At 37.6% G+C, this 18851-nt stretch overlaps 1 protein-coding gene across 2 annotated transcripts; it reads left to right on the top strand.

Annotated features, from left to right (window-relative positions):
* Positions 1 to 1559: 1559 nt before the first annotated feature.
* LOC112173988 (disease resistance-like protein CSA1) lies at positions 1560 to 17857 on the top strand. 2 transcript variants are annotated; one of them, XR_005801200.1, is made up of 3 exons: positions 1560 to 2270; positions 14068 to 15159; positions 15466 to 15604. XR_005801200.1 is itself a non-coding variant. In XM_024308205.2 (3 exons), exons 1-3 carry the CDS (start codon positions 15043 to 15045, stop codon positions 17309 to 17311), a joined length of 1860 nt encoding a protein of 619 aa, XP_024163973.2. In that variant the 5' UTR covers positions 14943 to 15042; the 3' UTR covers positions 17312 to 17857. The 2 variants fall into 2 exon arrangements, 1 of the variants encoding a protein (XP_024163973.2); XM_024308205.2 differs by lacking the exon at positions 1560 to 2270 and adding an exon at positions 15932 to 17857 and having other exon boundaries at positions 14943 to 15159; positions 15466 to 15828.
* The last annotated feature ends 994 nt before the right edge of the window (positions 17858 to 18851 follow it).

Raw genomic sequence — 18851 nt, 5'->3', positions numbered from 1 at the left:
TTTGTGCCTCGTGGAAAGGACTTTTGCTGAGTTTCTTCAAGATTACAATCGATACTCAATGTCGTAGATCGAGCAGAGCGACAATCACTAGGGAATGAGGAGAACTTGCTAAAGCGTGACTTTAGATTGGCTGGTTTGCTAGGGTGTTACCCTTGCTTGGCTGGTTCCATAACCGTTGTGGTCGTAGTAGTACAGTCGGTTCCTGAGGAGACTAGGACCGAAGCACATTGACAGAGGGTTTGGTGGCACTGACAGTCGGCTCCTGAGGATTCTGGGACTGGAGTGTGGTCACCGGTAAGAGAAGGAGAGGGGTTGCTCTGGAGAGGCTTGGATAATGGTAGAGATTGTTGTTGATGATTGTCCTGTTGTTACTTGTTGTAGTCTCTATATATAGGCTACCAAGTCATAGTGGTTGGCCTTAAACAAATCATGATGGAGCACTAATGAGTGAGATTGTGGAGCACTAAGTGAGATAGTGGAGCACTAAGTGAGATTGTCGAGCATTAAGTGAGATAGTGGAGCACTTAATGGAATTATGGTGGGTTAGGCACTTAAGCACTAAAGGAATTGAAAATGATGAGTTTTAGAGTCGTTTTCAGTCACTTTCTGCTTCTTTATTCCTTCAATTATATCTGCACCAAGAATTTAGAATGGGCCTTCGACTTCTTCATATCAAATGATCCACCATGAGTTTAGATCATTCTGGTAAAATTTCAGAGCTTACTTCCATGTGGTTGGGCCGGAAACGCTGCTGGACTCCTTACAGGTCCGGTTTTTCAGTTTTGTCTTTCAGAAAATTGGACTGATTGTTTGAAGGTTTTCCACTCCAAACTAACTCTTTCACTATTCATAAGAAATGATCCTTGGGATGTTTAGAATGAATCTGGAAAGTTTTAGCTCATTTGAATTTCGTTTGGTTAGTCTGCTGCCTCTTCTTCCTTGTTTAGCTCGGTTTCTCCTAGCAGAAGTAGGAAAATGTGTTAAAGTTGACTTTTCATTTCCATGCTTCCATCATTTCCTTTTCTTGCAGCTCGCATAATCTTCCATAATTATGCAGGTAGGCTTTATTTAGCCTTTAAATAATATATTTCGAACTTGTCGACAATATATTGCTTGAGTCACTGATATTGGCTCAATTTCTCCAAGACACGCCTTGTCAGGCCAAAATGCTCATTTTGGATTCAAATACACCCTAGGGGTGAACCTAAGAATTGTTCATAAAACATTGAAAAATAACTCTATATGACAGGTTAAAAACAAAAGAATTTCTGTTTCCTAATTCTATTACGACTTATTTTTTTATCTCCAACTACTTTTATTATATATGACAGGTCAACAACAAAAGTAATTTTCTTTTTGTCGAAAAAAAAACCGAAGTATTTTTCTTTTCTACTTCTATTATGAAAGGTTAACAACCAAACTACCGAAACATTAATTCCAGACTGGATTTGTCATTTTCTTATTGAGTAGAAAAGTCGAAGTTTTGTCGCTTGATATCAATTATTACAAAATAGGCGTACTGCTGGATCCGTCCTGTTGGTAGGGCTGCACTTTGTTTGGTTGCTCGGAATATACAAAGACAAATTGATTCGCACTGTTCATAGTATTGAAGTTCACAGGTCTTTGTCTTTGACGTGATAAATCACTCTCTCTCTCTCTCTCTCTCTCTCTACCACACTTGATTCAATGGCCGCTCATCTTGGAGCCCCTTCATCTTCTTCTTCTTCCACCCACACCCCTTTTTACTTATACGATTACGATGTCTTTTTGAGTTTTAGAGGGAAGGATACACGAGACAACTTCACAGCACATCTGTACCGCGCTTTGGATAGCAAAGGAATTAGAACTTTCAGAGACAATAAGATTCAAAGTGGAGAAGAAATATCAAGATCGCTTCTTGAAACAATTGAAAGATCAAAAATTGCTATCATTGTATTCTCCAAAAACTTTGCTTCATCAAAGTGGTGCTTGGATGAACTGGTCAAGATTCTTGAGTGTAAGACATCAAGGCGACAGATAGTTCGATCAATTTTTTACAAGGTGGAACCCTGGCATGTACGGCACCAGGGAGGTACTTTTGGCCAGGCACTCGCCAATCATGAAAGGAAATTCAAGAAAGCCAAGGAGAAAGCTGGATTCTTCAGCTGCATATCACCAAGTACTAACGGTAATCTTGAATCCACATTCAATCGAAATATGGACAAGTTGCGTAAATGGAGGAGCTCTCTTACAGAAGCAGCGAATTCGTCTGGATATCATTACTCAACAGGGTATATTTCTAACTATTCTAACAGCTATAGCACACTCATTCACTTTTTCTCGAGATATTATTTACTACAGCGTTTCTTGTGTTTAATATATATATATATATATATATATATATATATATATATAGCCATTCTATTGAGGGGTTCATATTTTTAGTCATTTTAAGATATCATTTATTAGACCAACTTTTTGGTCATATATTAGCATCTCAATCCAGTTTTTAAGTCTCTATAAGTAGATCACTTCTGCAACATTTTAGCTAAATTGATGATCGTTAAGATACCGAATTTGATAAAATCAATAGATGAATTGAATCTGTCTAACCTAAACCGTTCATATTTATAACGGTAAATCACGATTATGAATACCGAAGCAATTATCAATTTAGCTGAAAATTTGCATAAGTGATCTACACATTGAGTCTTACGTACTAAACGATCGAAATGCCGATATATCATCGAAAAATTAGTCAGACAGTAGATCTCTTAAAATAACTAAAAAAATGGGATCACTCATATATATATATAGAGTCCCTCTGTGAGGGATCCATTTTTTGGGTCTTTTATAGAAATAGGGTATTAGACCAACTTTTCGATCATATTTTGACATCTCAACTGTTTAGTTTTTAGGTCCTAATATGTAGATCACTTCTGCAAATTTCAGCCAAATCGGTGATCGTTAAACCATTTAAAACTGCGACTTAAAATTATAAGTATGAACGGTTCAAATTTAACAAATTTGGTATTATGAACGGTTCAAGTTTAACAGATTTGGTTCATTTATTGATTTAATTTAGTTTGATACCTTAACGATCACTGATTTGGCTGAAAATTTGCATAAGATCCATTAACGGAATGGCCATATATATATATATATATATTATGTCATGATATGAGATAAAAGTTAGGAATCAACTTATGTAATAAAGTTGATCCCTTAAGGTATTGATCGAGCAGCGGTGTAGCATCAGATCTCAAAGATAGTAAGTCTCTTCCTTCTTATGAAGGAAGGTCTTTTTCAAAGATTCTATATAAATTTATATATGAAACCAAGATAGTTACCTTTCAGAAAATTCTAATGATAGTGAAAATGCTTATGCTTTGTTCTTTTGAAGGTGGGAAAAAAGATAAAACTGATTAGTAACAAAATTTTGAGTTTGAAACTCATGTAAGCAGTTCCACTGTAAGCCTTAAATAAGATCTCTCAGTCTTAAAAGATAGTGTGTGTGTGTGTGTGTGTGTGTGTAAAGGGAGAATAAAGAGAAGATGTCCTTAAATTCTTAAAGTGAGGATGTTTTTATTTTTAGGATGTATTTTAATAAACACAACCACTAATTCTTTATTAGTTACCTATATACATATGAATCATACAAAAAAATTAGCCAAATCGGAAAACGTTTAACCAATTGATTAGCACAATGTTCATTTTAATTTTATCTAACAAATTACATTTGTTTACACAGTTTTGAATGACCAAATGATTATGGATATGGTTGATTTTTTGTAGACATCATTCTCGCATAGGAATCTAAATGATCATAGTTGAGATCATTGAGTTAGGTCACTACTTAATAAAATATCAAATCCTCAAATTCTTCAAGTGAGGACATCCTCTCTAAAATGGGCTTATATATATATATATATATATATATATATATATCACATATAGGCATCTTGATAGTCTAGTTCCTAAGACTCAATGAGTAAACCACTTCTGTAAATTTTCAGCCAAACTTATGATCGTTAAGGCGTTCGTAATTGTGATTTACCATTATGAACAATTTAGGTTTGATAGATTCAGTTCGAACATTAATTTGGTCTAGTTTGGTACCGTAACTATTCAATGTACCTGAAAATTTGCATAAGTGATATGCAAATGGAGACCTAAAAACTGACGGTCAAGATGTCGATATATGACCAAAAAGTTGGTCTGATAAGCGATCCTTTAAAATAACCAAAAAAAGAGATCACTCACTCGAAGAGTCACACATCTCTCTCTCTCTCTCTAGGATATAAATTACACATGATGACTCACCCATTTAGCGTTGTGAATCGGTCAATTTGTGAAGTTGAAACCACAAATAAGCATAGCACACCAAGAGAAACAACCACAAAGATGCGAGCACAAGAACACAAAATTTAAGGTGGTTCAACAAAGCTTTTGCCTACGTCCACTGGGCAAAAAAACAACCTTCCACTATATTTATAATGGGTACAACCAGAAAGAATAAGAAAACAAGGACTCTCTCTTCTCTTCCTATTTCTCTCTCTCCTTTGCCCTCTCCCACTCTCTTAACTCCGAGAATGGAATACACTTTGCTCTTTGTCTCTATGATGTAAAACCAATAGCAGAACCCCTCCTTATATAGCCAAAAGGATATCAGCTTTCTTCACTGATTAGGAAACCTATTCCTATTGGTGGTAGGCAATTTTGCCTTCTCCTTCTCTGTAATCAACAAGGATTACAGGTAATCGTACATCAATAAGGATTTTCCTTCCTTATTGGAAATTCATTCATCAGTAGGAATCCAAAACCTACTAGGTAAACAATTCTCACACTTTAAGACAATTGTCTTAGGAAAGACTCATGGGCTGGAAACCAAGCAATCTCCCCTTCCAGACAATGAGGGGGGAATATTGGCGTGACTCAATTACTGGAGTCAGCCCAAGCTGACTTGATGCAGAACTACATGGTTTGGAGCTTGTAGCTTCCCCTAATTGAATAACCAATCACTATGTCCCTCCTGGTGGAACAACTCTTGACCATCTTCTCCCTGGTTAGAAAACCCATCATTGGAAAAGGAAATTAGGGGCTTCTTTTCCAGATCACCTTTCTTCCTTATATGGCCTTCGCTATGGCTCTATATGTGTGAAGAAGTATCAGCCATTGCACTCAAGTCATCTCTACATACCAAGCTATGTGTCTTGTACCGAGAATGACAAAGCTCTCCTTTAGTAACATCCAATGACCTGTTTGTAAGTTTCCACTTTCCATCACCAATATATTGGTGGATACCTTGTCTATCAAGAGCATTTGAAGGCAATATGTTAACATGCAAATCAGAAACGTGCCTCACATCCTTCAATGTCATCTGGTAAAAAAGATTAGTCTTGGTGCAAATATTTCCTATTCCTGTAATCTTGGAGTAGCTTGTATTTCCCATCTTTAATATCCCAAAGTTACCTGTTTTGTATGTAGAAAAAAGATTCAAATTGAAGGTAACATGACAACTTGCACCGGTATCCACGAACCAATGGTGACTCTTGTCACCAACATGTCGACATTCTTGAATAGTAAGAAGCTCCCCCGAGATAGTAGCCATAATGCCATCATCTCCATCATTTTAGTAGTTGCCTTTCTTTTTGTCCTATTTTCACTTTCGACACATCCGCTTCATGTGGCCGGTATTACCATACTAGTGGCACTTGCCACTAAACCCTTGACCTAAATTCTTGTCTTTACCCTTTGTGAAAAGGAGTCTTCCATGTCCATTGTCTATGCCACCTTTCTTCTTGTTTCTTAGTTAAGCATGTTATCCTTAACGATATCTATAGACAGTACACCATCATATGCAGAATTACTTACGGTCACCATGAAAGTTTCTCAATCTCTTGGCAAAGTTCCTAGCAATAACAGTGCTAGCAGTTCATCGTCAATGTTTATACCCATTGTCGCCAACTGATTGGTCACATTCTGGAAATTATTCAAGTGCACAGCAACACTAACATCTTCATCGAACTTCATCTCTTTGATAAGGAATGCTTTCTTCGCAGCGGTTTTCTTTTCAAAGAAGGATTCTAATTTCTTCCAGAGTTCTTCCGAATCAGTTTCTTTCGACATATGGTGAAAGACGGTATCATCTACCCATTGTCTTATCATGCAAATGGCTTTCGGGTTCAACTTTTGCCACTGTCATATTGTTTGATTTGGCAGCCACACCTTCAATAGGCTCATACAAGTCCATGCAATAAAGCATATCCTCCATTCTTTGCTTCCACGTCACCCACTTCGGGTGGATGAGTTTGATTATTGTGCTTTTTGTTTCATCCATTCTGACAACACTGAACCTACCGAACCAAACCTTGAATTTTCCAGATGAGCCTGAGCTCTGATACCAATTGTTGTGAATCGGTCAATTTGTGAAGTTGAAACCACAGTTAAGCACAGCACAGCAAGAGAAACATCCACAAAGATACACGCACAAGAACACAAAATTTAAGGTGATTCAGCAAGCTTTTACCTACATCCACTGGGCAAAAAACAACTTTCCACTATATTTATAATGGGTACAACTAGAAAGAATAAGAAAACAAGGACTCTCTCTCTCTCTCTCTCTCTCTCTCTCTCCTTTGCCCTCTCTCACTCTCTTAACTTCCAGAATGAAATACACTTTGCTTTCTGTCTCTGTAATGCAAAACCAAGAGCAGAACCACTTCTTATATAACCATAAGGATATCAGCTTTCTTCACTGATTAGGAAACCTTTTCCTATGGGTGGTAGGCAATTTTTCCTTCTCCTTCTCTGTAATCAACAAGGATTACAGGTAATCCTACATCAATAGAGGATCTTCCTTCCTTATTAGAACTTCATTCATCAGTAGGAATCCAAAACCTACTGGGTAAACAATTCTCACACTCTAAGATAATTGTCTTAGGAAAGACTCATGGGCTGGAAATCAAACATTTAGGACACAATAAAAAAAAAACTACAATTTAAGTAATTTCACCTGTTAATTAATAAAGTAAGCCATTACAAATAGTGAAGGTATCCCGAAACCATACAACCAAAAAATGAACTCGCGGACTCTTGTCCATCTATTCTCATTTCACTCAAAAAATAATCTTTGGGTTTTAGGCATAAAGACTTCTTCTTTTTTCCTTCCTTGGCTGGTCCGCTTTCTTTATATCCTCTAAAAAGAAAGAAATCATGAAGAAAAGAGAGACTAGCCTTAAATACTGGCTCCAAGCGAAGAACCATAAAATATCAAATCAAGTTGTTTGGTATGCTACCACAAACCCTAAGGGCACGTCAATAAGTTTTTACCTAACCCTAATAGAGTAAGAGAAAGGGTACACACTAATACTTTTTTTTTTTTTTTTTTTGAGAAAGAGATAATTCTATTAACTTATCTATGGCCAGAAGGCACATACATCATATGCCGTCTTACATCAAATAAAACCTAGATGGTCTAAGTTGCAAAGCACATGACAGGTAACAAAGTGAACAAAGTGAGCACAATTTTTACACCTACCCATATGAAGGCAAATCTAACACTATCTAAATCCTTGCTAGAGTAACCCCAATTGCCTAGAGACCTCAATTGGTGTACAATTAGATAAACTAAATTTAAATTACAATAGACTTGAAGCTTCAAATGCTAAGTACCGAAGAGAGAAAGCTTAGAGCTGGCCTTTACCCTTATCCTTAGGGCTCACTTCCCGGGTCCCAAATCCAGATCCCTAGAGAAGTGAAGCCCAACATTTGATCCCTAGATTGGGCCCAGCAGCTACCAAAATCCTTACCCAGGTTTGATCTGGACACCCAGCACACCCACTCACAGCAACCCAATTGTTGTCGTCGACCACTGCCCAAGACTATCGTTGTCTCCCCGCGACACAGCCACCGCCAACTACCTCCCTGGAATAGCATATCAACCCAGAAACTGACCAGCCAAACCAGCGATGTCAGCGCTACCTACCTCAAGGTCGTCTCGATCCAGTGTAGCCACCACAGCCGCCAGAGTTCTGCAACCCAGAAGCTAACCAGATTCCATGGACCACCCCTGAATCCACAAAATTCTTGGAGCAATTATACCAAACAAGACCGGCATCCACATGTCGGTAAGAATAGCCAACACCGAAATCATATGGAAGGAGAGTGAAATTATTGAGGAGAAGGAAGGGATTGTTTTCGCCTCAAAAAGACAAAAATCTCAAAGGACAAGGAAGCCGCAAGGCCTCCTCTTGTGCACCACCAACGAAGGCAAGCAAATTTGAATGTGATGATGGAGAGTAGGGAAGCGGCGACCGTGGTCGTGCTTGGTTGGCTCGACGCTCTGCATTGCGCTGCTAGGGTTTTGCAAGTGTTAAGAATATGTTGGGTACACACTAATCTTAATAAATCAATATAGAAAAAAAAATAAAAGAGGAAGGGAAAGAAAAATGATAGATAAGTAATTTTATTTTGAAAGAGACAATAGGTTTCAATAATATTATTAATTTTTATTATTATTTTAAGAAATTGTCTAATGTTATTCATACTTCAGAAAAAGGTTGAAATTACCAAAAAGAAAACCACTCTCAGGCTTTTTTTTTTTTTTTTGAGTAAAAGCATCAAGGACTTTATTGATTAAACAAGATGGTTACAGTCAAAAGCCAAAGCATCCAAAATTTAAGTTGGAGCTTGATCTATCCATACCTGAGAGGTATTGGATTCATAAGCCAAAGCAGCAACCCTAGGCGCTGCCATATTGGTCATTCGAGGAGCAAAAACAAAAGCCAGGTCCTTTACAAATTTCCTACTCTAATGTATATATAGTAGCAGATTGGCATGTTCATTAAGCTCAAAATCATCATTTCCAATCTGCTGTATATATAGCAATCTAGCAGTCACTTTCAAGACAAACTTCCTGCGCACCAATTTGCTGAAGAAAATCAATTCCTTCTCTGATAGCTAGCAGCTCTACATGTTTTGGAGAGGAGACACGTTGAACTAATTTGGAAAAAGCAGCTATAAAAGAGCCATCTCTTCTTTTGATCACTCCACCAATGTCTTCAATATCTTTGGAAGGCAAAAGTTCCATCAACATTGATTTTGAGCTATTTTGTTACTGGTGACGTCTAATATTTACCTAGTTTGGCTACACTTCCTTGTGATGGCGTTTGCTGTGCTTGCAAAACTGTTGGTACCAAGTAACAGTAGAAACAATAATTTCATGTGCACTATTATTCAGGTCTTTCCATAGCTTACTATTTATGTTACTCCACAAGACCCTAGAAGCATGATTAGTCTCTCCCAATTTTCTTTATAGAGGTGATGTCCTTGATGCATTAACCAATCTTTGAAGCTGCAAGGTAGGCACTCACTTATCAGAATGTTTGCAACTGTTATGGCTTCTTGGGCAACAGGGCAATGATGCAACACATGACTTATTGTTTCCCAAGCTTCATTACATAATAAACAGCTTAAAGGATCTGAATATCCTTTATGACTTAGGTTTTCTCGAGTAGGCAAAATATTGTTAGCAACCCTCTATAGACATATTTTGACTTCGCCAGAAACCTTTGTGTTCTAAATATTTTTTCCATAAACCTTGATAAGGGTCTCCAGAGGACGTAGAAGCTAGGAGATTGTGCATGACTTTCTCTCTTGCAATCCAGTAAGCCGATTTCACAGTGTACTTCCCATTTTTGTTCAAGCATCCATCGATATCGAACTTCTCCTTCAACTCAGCTCAAGGGAATGCCTAGAATTTTTGTAACAACTAAGGGTTGAAAGTTTGCATTCAACATATTTTGGTTCCATATTTTGTCAGTAGCATCAATCAAATCTACAACCTTGTTGATAGTAGCTTGTGGTGGTTTGTGTACAAGGTATTTAGGGCACACAGGAATCCAACTGTCCTGCCATACATCAATATGTTCACCAGTTCCCACTTTTTATTGAATACCAGCAGCTAGAATAGGTCTGCTTGCCAATATACTTCTCTAAGAAAAGGACAGAGCATGTCCTAGTTTTGCATCCGAAAAAGAGTTATTGTGATAGTATTTGGCCTTGTACACCTTGGCTATGAATAAGTGGGGATTAGAAATCAGCCTCCATGCTTGTTTTGCTAGCATGGCTAGATTATAAGTGTACAAATTCTTGAAACCCAATCCTTCTTCTTGTTTTGTCATGCAGAGTTTACCCCAGCTTCACCAGTGAATTTTTCTTTTCTGGTTAGTGTCACCCCAAAAGAATTGAGCACATGGTTGTTAAATGTCATCACACAGAGATTTTGGAAGTAGATAGCAGTTCATAGCATAAGAAAGCATTGTTAATTTGTGCTATTGCTTGAAGTAAAATTTCCTTACCTGCTAAACTGAGGATTTTTTATTTCCACCCTGTAAGCATTTTTGTCAGTTTCTCTTTGATATATACAAAAATTTCATCTTAGAGTTGCCAACTCTCAATGGTAAACCCAAGTATTTGTCATGCTCTTCCACTTTTTGAACCTCTAGCATACCAGCCAATTTATCCTGAACATAGGGATATACATTCCTCCTGAAAACAACACTGCTCTTCTGGTAATGAACTTTTTGTCCAAAAGCCAACTCATATGTATTTACAATCTGTCTCAAAACTAGACATTCATATCCAGTTGCAGCAACAAAAATCAGACTATCGTCTGCAAAAAATAAGTGATGCAAAGTAGGAGCTCCTGGACATATAGTTAGACCTTTTAATTGAGATATTTCCACTGCCTCAGAGATTAAAGTAGATAAACCTTCTAAACATACGATAAATAAGTAAGGTGAGAGGGGATCACCTTGTCTAATGTCCCTGGTTGGGAAAATGGCTTCAAAAGGTTGTCCATTGATCATAAGAGAATAGTGAACAGATGCAACACACTTTATAATGATATTCATCCACTAATCTTAAAATCCTAGATTAGTTAATATAGCTCTCAGGAAATCACATTCCAGTCTGTCATAAGCCTTGCTTATGTCTAACTTGAGTGATAAGAAACCTTGTTCTTGCCTTCGTAAGTTGTGCATGAAGTGAGCAACTTCAGTTGCCACAAGTGTATTGTCTGAGATCAACTTTCCAGGTACATATGTACTTTGCAATGGAGAGATTATGGAAGGCATTTTTTTTTCAACCTGTTTGCTATTACCTTAGAGCTGATTCTGTATAGAACATTGCATAAGGCGATTGGTCGAAACAGATTAGCTTCTGGGATTTTGGGAATGAGACATAAGCGAGTAAAATTTGCAGAATACTCTAACTCACCCATCTCTAAAAACGTCTTCACTCCCAAACACACATCTACAGAAAGAATGTTCCAATACTTTTGAAAGAAGAAGGGTGACATACCATCAGGACCAGGACTTTATGAATGATGCATTTGAAACAACGCATCTTTAATTTCCTTGTCATCATTTAGTTTCATGAGTTCAAGGTTCATATTGTTGTCACTTTCTCATCAACAACTTCTAGGACATTAAAGATGGCATTGAGATTAGTTCTTGTAGAGGTAAATATATCTGTAAAGTATTGCGAAGTTGCAGTGTTGCACTACTACAGGTTCAGTTTTCCATAAGCCATTCTCGTCCTTTAGACCCTTGATTCTGTTTTTGCTTCTTATGTTCGAAGCTTTTCGATCAAAGAAGGTGGTATTTTTATCTCCCTCCTTCAACCAAAATGTTTTCACCTCTATCGCCAATATGTTTCTTCTTGAGCATGTAAAGCACTATACTTGACATGTAATTGCTGCTGTTCCTCATGTCACTGAGGAGTGTATGGGTGTGACATAATATCCTTCATCTTCTCTTGTAACACTCTCGTCTCAACTTTGTTTTGTGATGCTTCTGTTATGTGCTATTCAAGTAGGTGATTTCCGATGGAATTAATTTTAGCTCCCAATTGCTGCATTGCATTCCTTGTTAGTGGTTGTGCCCACCATTATTTAATAATCTCGGTACAATTTGGGTATTGATGCCAAATTTCTTCAAAGCGAAACCTTTGTGGAACTTTCCAAGATGGCAGATGTTCAGATGCGACATCTATCAACAATACACAATGGTCTGATTCATATGGAGGGAGCATGAGAACTTTGGAGAAAGGGAAGCACGCCCTCCGCTGAATGGATTGGAAGGCTCGATCTAATCGTTCCTTGGTGAAACGATTTGACCATGTATACTGGCTGCCATTGTAACCTATAAAAATAAGCTGCAGCTCTTCATTGTTTTACGAAAGTCTTCCATTGGTCTTGCAGCCCTCGGTGGACCTCCATATTTGTCAAGGTTGCACCAAATCTATTAAAGTCCCCAGCCATGAGCCAAGGTAGTGAACACGGTTCTGCTGCAATAGTTATGATCAGGTTCCAAGTTCTAGGTCTTTGAGTGCGACTTGCAAAGTTGTAAAGCCCCGTAAAACACCACAAATCATTTGTTCCACATTTGCCCACTTCCACATCGTTGTGATGAGGGGAGTAAGATTTGAGATTGACTAGTGTGTCTGCTTCCAGAATAAGGCAACCTCTTGCGAGCCTTCAGTCTCTTCATAGCAGATGCTGCCTTCAAACCCTAAGCGATGTTTGAGGGATGTTATGTGATCCGGTTGCGCTAGGGTTTCTGCTAGAAAAATCAGACTTGGGTTCTTTGCTTGTACCATATTCACTAGGGCTCTTTATGTTTCACAATTCACAATACCCCGGGAATTCCATGTAAGGATCTTACATTGTAGCATGTTGTAGTTGATGGCAGTGCATGGTGTAGGGATGGCAATAATCCCTACCAGGTAGGGTACCCATCGGGTATTCTACCCTAATTGGGAGAAATTCGGGGGAAATCGGGTAACGGGGATGAGAATCCCCAGTATTCGAATTCTGAAATTGGGTATGGGGCGGTGATGATATTTTGATCCCCATCCCCATACCCACCCAATAAGAATTATCTAATATATTCATTAGATATATTTTTGATATTATTTATAAATAAATATCTATGTAAACTTCATCATTTCGTCAATATTTAAATTCTGTCAATATATTTTTGATATTATTCAATTTACCTTATTGGAGTAAATGAGTAAGTTGTTAGGTTACACTAAGCAGTTGATTGTGGAATTTTTTTGTCGAATGCAGACTTTTATTGTTCTTTTTTAAGCGAGACTTGTATTTGTTTTTGTTTAATTGAAATAAATAATTTATTTTATGTTGATGTTTGATTTTAACTTCTTCTTTTTTTTTATTCTTTTCTACTTTATTAAAAGAGGATCAAAGGATTTCACTCCTACCCCCATGGTGACTCAAACCCATGACTTCGTCATTAGGTAGTGGGTGCTCTAACCACTGAGCTAACACCACTTCGTCATTTTAACTTCATATTTTACAATCAATGATTATTTGTTTAAATTTTTATATAATAAATTAGTAATATTATTTTTTTTTAGAAAGAAATTAGTAATATTGTTAACGGAGATTAGGGTGGGTACAAAGACCTAATCCCCAATGGGGACGTGGAATCCCCAGTTTCTTATTATGGGGATTGGAGAGGGTAAGGGGATGGAGAATGAAGTCGGGTATGGGGATGATAATTTAATCCCCTTACCCTACCCTCCTCATTGCCATCCCTAGCATGGTGGCGGCGCTTAGGGTGAAAATGATTATTGGTTTTATTAAGACCAACAAATATGGGACGTCTCAAAGTAGCCACTCTCAGACTTGAATTCAGAATACTAAATGAAAGGAACGAACTCATGTTGTTATCATAGTAACTTTAATTCCGTTAGATGTAGTTTTGGTTCAATTATATGTGAATGTATATATGACAAACATCAACCCAATTTTTTTTTCTTTTTCCTAAACATGGAAAATATTAATGAACTGATCACATTAATAAGGCGATGGAATTCTTTCGAAACAGAAACTACTAATAAGTCTAACATGTGAAAATACAATACAGCTACAATTATTTGTACATGCTAACGTGAACTTGGTCTAGTGAATAGGGCATAAAGGTCCCAAGCTCGAATGTCCCTTCTCATTGAAATAAAAAATAAAAAATTTACATGTATGTTTAATGTTTTCTTTGGCAGGTCCGAATCAAAATTTATTGATGACATCGTTGAAGAGATTTCAGAGCAAATTAGTTATACAGATTTTAATGTGGCAGAATACCCAGTTGGAATAAAATCTCGCTTTCAAGATATTGAGAGTTATATAGGTGATGGGAAGATCAACGATATTCGTATGATAGGGATATGGGGGATTGGTGGTGTTGGCAAAACTACAATTGCTTGGGCTGTTTATAATTCTCTTGCCAAGAAGTTTGATGGTAGCTGTTTTCTGAACGTAGGAGAAGGACCAATGCAAGATGAAGACCTAGTCAGACTACAAATTATTCTTCTGTCTAAGATTCTACCAGGCAAACAACTGGAGGTGTTTACCCATGTCCGTGAAGGAATGACTATGATACAAAACAGGTTGAGAACAAAAAGGGTTCTCATAATTCTTGATAATGTGAATCAACCGGACCAGCTAAAAAAATTGGTGGGAAACAAAAGTTGGTTTGGTGATGGGAGTCGAATTTTAATCACGACAAGAGATAAGCGTTTGCTAAGTGATCATGGAGTTAAACTTAGATACGATCTGAAGGAGCTAAATCCGCGTGAAGCGAAAGAGCTCTTCAGTGCACATGCCTTTATAGGAGAATGCCCGAATGAATATGTGAATCTCGCAGAAGAGTTAGTAGAATACACTCAAGGCCTTCCATTAGCTCTGGTAGAGATTGGCAAATTTCTAAAAGGTAAAAGTAAAGAAGAATGGCAAGAGGAATTAAAGAGCAACAGGAAATCTCCTCAGGCTAGTCTTTACGGAACTCTCAGGAAAAGTTATAATCTATTGGAAGAAGGGGCGAAGGAAGTTTTCTTGACATTGCATGTTTCTTCAAAGGTGAAAGTAAGAATCATGTGATACAAATACTACAATGTGCCGATGACTGCAAACCTATACATAGTCTCGGAACGCTGGAAGAAAAGGCCCTCATAAACATCGTCAAAAATCAGATTTCAATGCACAACTTGCTAGAAGTAATGGGTAAAGAAATGACTCTGGCACCAAATGAGCCCGGCAAGCGTAGGAGATTGTGCTTTTACAATGATGCTCGAGATGTTCTAACAGATGGCAGGGTGAGTAAAATAAACACGGAACAGATCTAGATCATATATATTACGTACAATAACCTGAATAATAAAAAATAGAGGGTAATGAAATTTACACTCCTCATTTTACAGTTCACAATCCACTCTATGTTTCTTTTTTTTAGTATCTTAATTTTTTTCTTTTTGTCATGTGCATTGTAAAATATGTGATGTTCAAATGCTAAAAAGGAAACATGGAGTGAAATCACTCCCCAAAATAGAACTTTCAAATACTCACAATTTTATTCTCACAAGGAGCTTTGTTTTCTCAACACTATAGCCTTTTCTTTGCAGGGAACAGATGAAATGAAAGGCGTCATGGTAATGCCAGATGGTGCAATTCAAGAACAGGTTTCTTTGCAGGGAACAGATGAAATCAACGGCCTGATGGTAATGCCAGATGGTGAAATTCAAGAACAAGAAACAGAAGACATAAAATTGAGTGCTAGAAGTTTCTCTCGAATGACAGATCTTAAATTTTTTAAGAACAGAGGTGCATGCTTTTCTGGGGAAATTAGATCTCTTCCCAATAGTTTAAGGCTTATTGATTGGCCTGAATATCCGTTTGGATCTTTACCATCGGATTTTAATCCAGAGAAGCTTGTTAAACTCAATATGCCTCGCAGCCGCATGTCACAACTGGGGGAGACATTCAAGGTATACTAAATATTTTTTAGGCCAGTTTAACTTTGGAAATGAAATTCTAAAATTTCTTTTAAGTCGTATGTTGATCCTTTATTTTTCTTCTTTTGCCCGACAGAACCAAAGTTGCAGATATCTGAAATATATAAACTTGGAAAGGTGCTCGTTCCTACAAGCAATTCCCATCTTCTCTAAATTCCCAAATTTAAAGGAGTTGAATTTAAATGGCTGTACAAGTTTAGAAAGGGTTGATGATTCTGCGGGAATTCATAAAAATCTGGTTGTCTTAAGTCTTGCAGGATGTTGCAATCTTGCTGGTTTTCCACAAAGAATGGCCTTAAAAAGTGCGAGAGAGATTAATCTTAGTGGTTGCAGAATGCTCAATACTTTCCCCGAAATTGTGGGAGAGATGGTATCCTTAACGTGCCTGGATTTATCCGGAACGGCAATCGCAGAGTTGCTGCCATCGATTATACATCTCGTTAGCCTTGCAAAGTTAACTTTAAGAGATTGTCAGAACCTTAAAACTCTGCCAGATAGCATTTATGAATTGCATCATTTATCAGAACTTGATCTGCATAACTGCTCAGAACTTGTTGAATTGCCAAGGTGTGCAGAATCACACGAATCTGACTTGTGGCATCTTAACCTGCATGGTTGCAAGAAACTTCAGAAAATTCCTGAACTTCCGTCGAAATTGGAATGGGTAAATGCCGATGGTTGCGAGTCATTGAAAAAATTTGCAATATTGTCAAACATCTTGGAACATAGAGAGTCATCAAAAATGATCGCATCTATTTCACTCTATAAATGTCACAGACTGTGTGACAATCTGCCTCGTGATGCGGCAGGTAATGAGGTTACTCTCTGCTATCTGATTCACTCTTCTAAGCAGCCTGAATTCCATTTGATATTTCCAGGAAGTGAAGTTCCAAGGTGGTTTGGATACCGGGAGAATTTAAATGATCAGCTTGTTGGTAAATCTGAATTTTGTTTCAGTGTTCCTGTAAACTTGAAATCTGGGAACAAAGGATTGGCTATTTGTGCTGCAGCTACTGCTGTACATGATTATGGAGAGTGCTCTTTCGCGGCCAGTGTTTACATCAATGAAGTAAGAATGACTAGACGTTCCTTCCAGTTTGAAGCAAAACAGATGAAGACGTCTGATGACTCTGACCAGATTGAGACGTCTGATCATGTGTGGATGCGCTACATTCCATTCGTTGAGTTCGGGTTTCATCAGCCGCCTTTTACCTGTCGTGTTATTTTGGAACATTATAGCCAAGATTATTCGGTGCGCTGTACAAGCTATGGGGTCCACCTGGTAATGCCAATGGTGAACGATATGAAGATGGTAAACAATACGAAGATGATGATTGATGATGAATATGGTGAAAGCATTCCAGGTACGAGCAACAGAAATAAGACTTCTCCAGACGAATATCTTGTCCACCGCCAAAGAAGCAATTCCTCGTCCAAAACACTAGTTTTGAATTAGATGATGGAGGCGATGAAGACCTGAAAGATGTGAACAATTTCCTCAGGACGTGGAAGGCCAAAGCATTCAGTGCAGAGAATATCCACCAACTCTACTTCTTGCATGTATATGTCTCTGCAGCAGCTCTCTGTACCATCTCTTTTTAATTTTTGTTTTCTTCTCCTTTTAGAGTGCTTCCATTCATATCTTCATATTTAGTATATGAACCTCCTCTATTTTTTTCTAAATTTTAATTCCTGTTCTGTCCTCTGAAAAAAAAGAAAAAAAAGCAATCGTGTATTCCTTCTCTAGAACTCCATCCTTCCTCTTAAATCTTCTGAAGATTCATACTCTTTCTCTCTCTCTCTCTGCTTTCTCAATTTGTTTACTTCTAGTCAACCTAATGTGTTGCAGACTGGCAGCTTACTTTGTATTCAGTGCTCTTATGTCTCTTTCTCTTTGTATCAATTAAACAATCCCCATTTCTGTGTGTATGAAACTCAAAAATACATAGCTAGCTTCAGTTTACTGTTTGAACTCAACTATCCATATTGAACTTATGGTGCAATAACCTCTTTCTTCTCTCTTAAGCATTACTGTTTTGATATATCATTAAACTTAATTGCAAAATCCAAATCCCAAATTCCATGGACAGAGGAGTTCATCATTCAACTGTACTTCTTGCCAGACCTCTCAACAATACGTTATTCCTCGATCAATATTTGCAAGGAGAAAAGTCTAGAAATCCAAGAAAACACAACTTTATCGTAGTTGAAAAATTCAGCTATGGGCTTGAAGATGGAATAGCTGCATCGATCTATTGGTAGCAACTCACCCCAGGCGCACAAGCCAAGCACATCTATGGCTTTGTGCCTCACTCGTCTCCCAAATAGTCACAAATGATTGATGGAAAACAAGGTTGGGTTATGAACATATGATGAGTTTCATAGTGGAAATTATTCTATGCACCGACGGTGTAAGTGACCCAACCCTTATAAAATAATCTCAACCCTTGATATTTATTATCAACTTTATTTTTAATAAACAAAAAGTGTATTTAATGCAATCTAACCATTCATTTATGTTGGTGCAAGTGCACGGCGGTGCACTGAATAATCTCTCGTTTCATAGAGGTCAAAATAGAAAATAACTTTTTACAAAAATGAGTGGAGGTCCACATACAAAATGTGTCTAGAAACGCCCCGATTCCCCCCCCCCCCCCCCCCCCCCCCCCCATTTTATGCATGTGTGAAGTGTTTTTTTTTTTTTAAGAGCATCTCAAGAGACATTGAACATTGATTCAGATTTTTCGTTGATAAAAGGAAAGGAAAATTATAAATATGCTAAAGTAGAAGAGTAGTGCTAGAGACACTAAAATATTATACTAAGGACACGTTTACTTACTTGGAATGGAATGGAATGATTACGGAGTAAAAACACCCCTGTGTTTACTAACACATAAAGGAATCGGAATGATTCAGGGTAAAAGAATTCCTGTGTTTACTAACACATGAAGGATTCGGAATTGGTGTAGGTCCCACCTATTTATCAGGAATCGATT

The sequence above is a fragment of the Rosa chinensis genome, chromosome 6 (genome assembly GCF_002994745.2).
Source record: "Rosa chinensis cultivar Old Blush chromosome 6, RchiOBHm-V2, whole genome shotgun sequence".
In the NCBI taxonomy this organism is placed as follows: domain Eukaryota; kingdom Viridiplantae; phylum Streptophyta; class Magnoliopsida; order Rosales; family Rosaceae; genus Rosa; species Rosa chinensis.
Note: the sequence above shows the minus strand (reverse complement) of the source record. Positions and strands in the feature narration are given on the sequence as shown.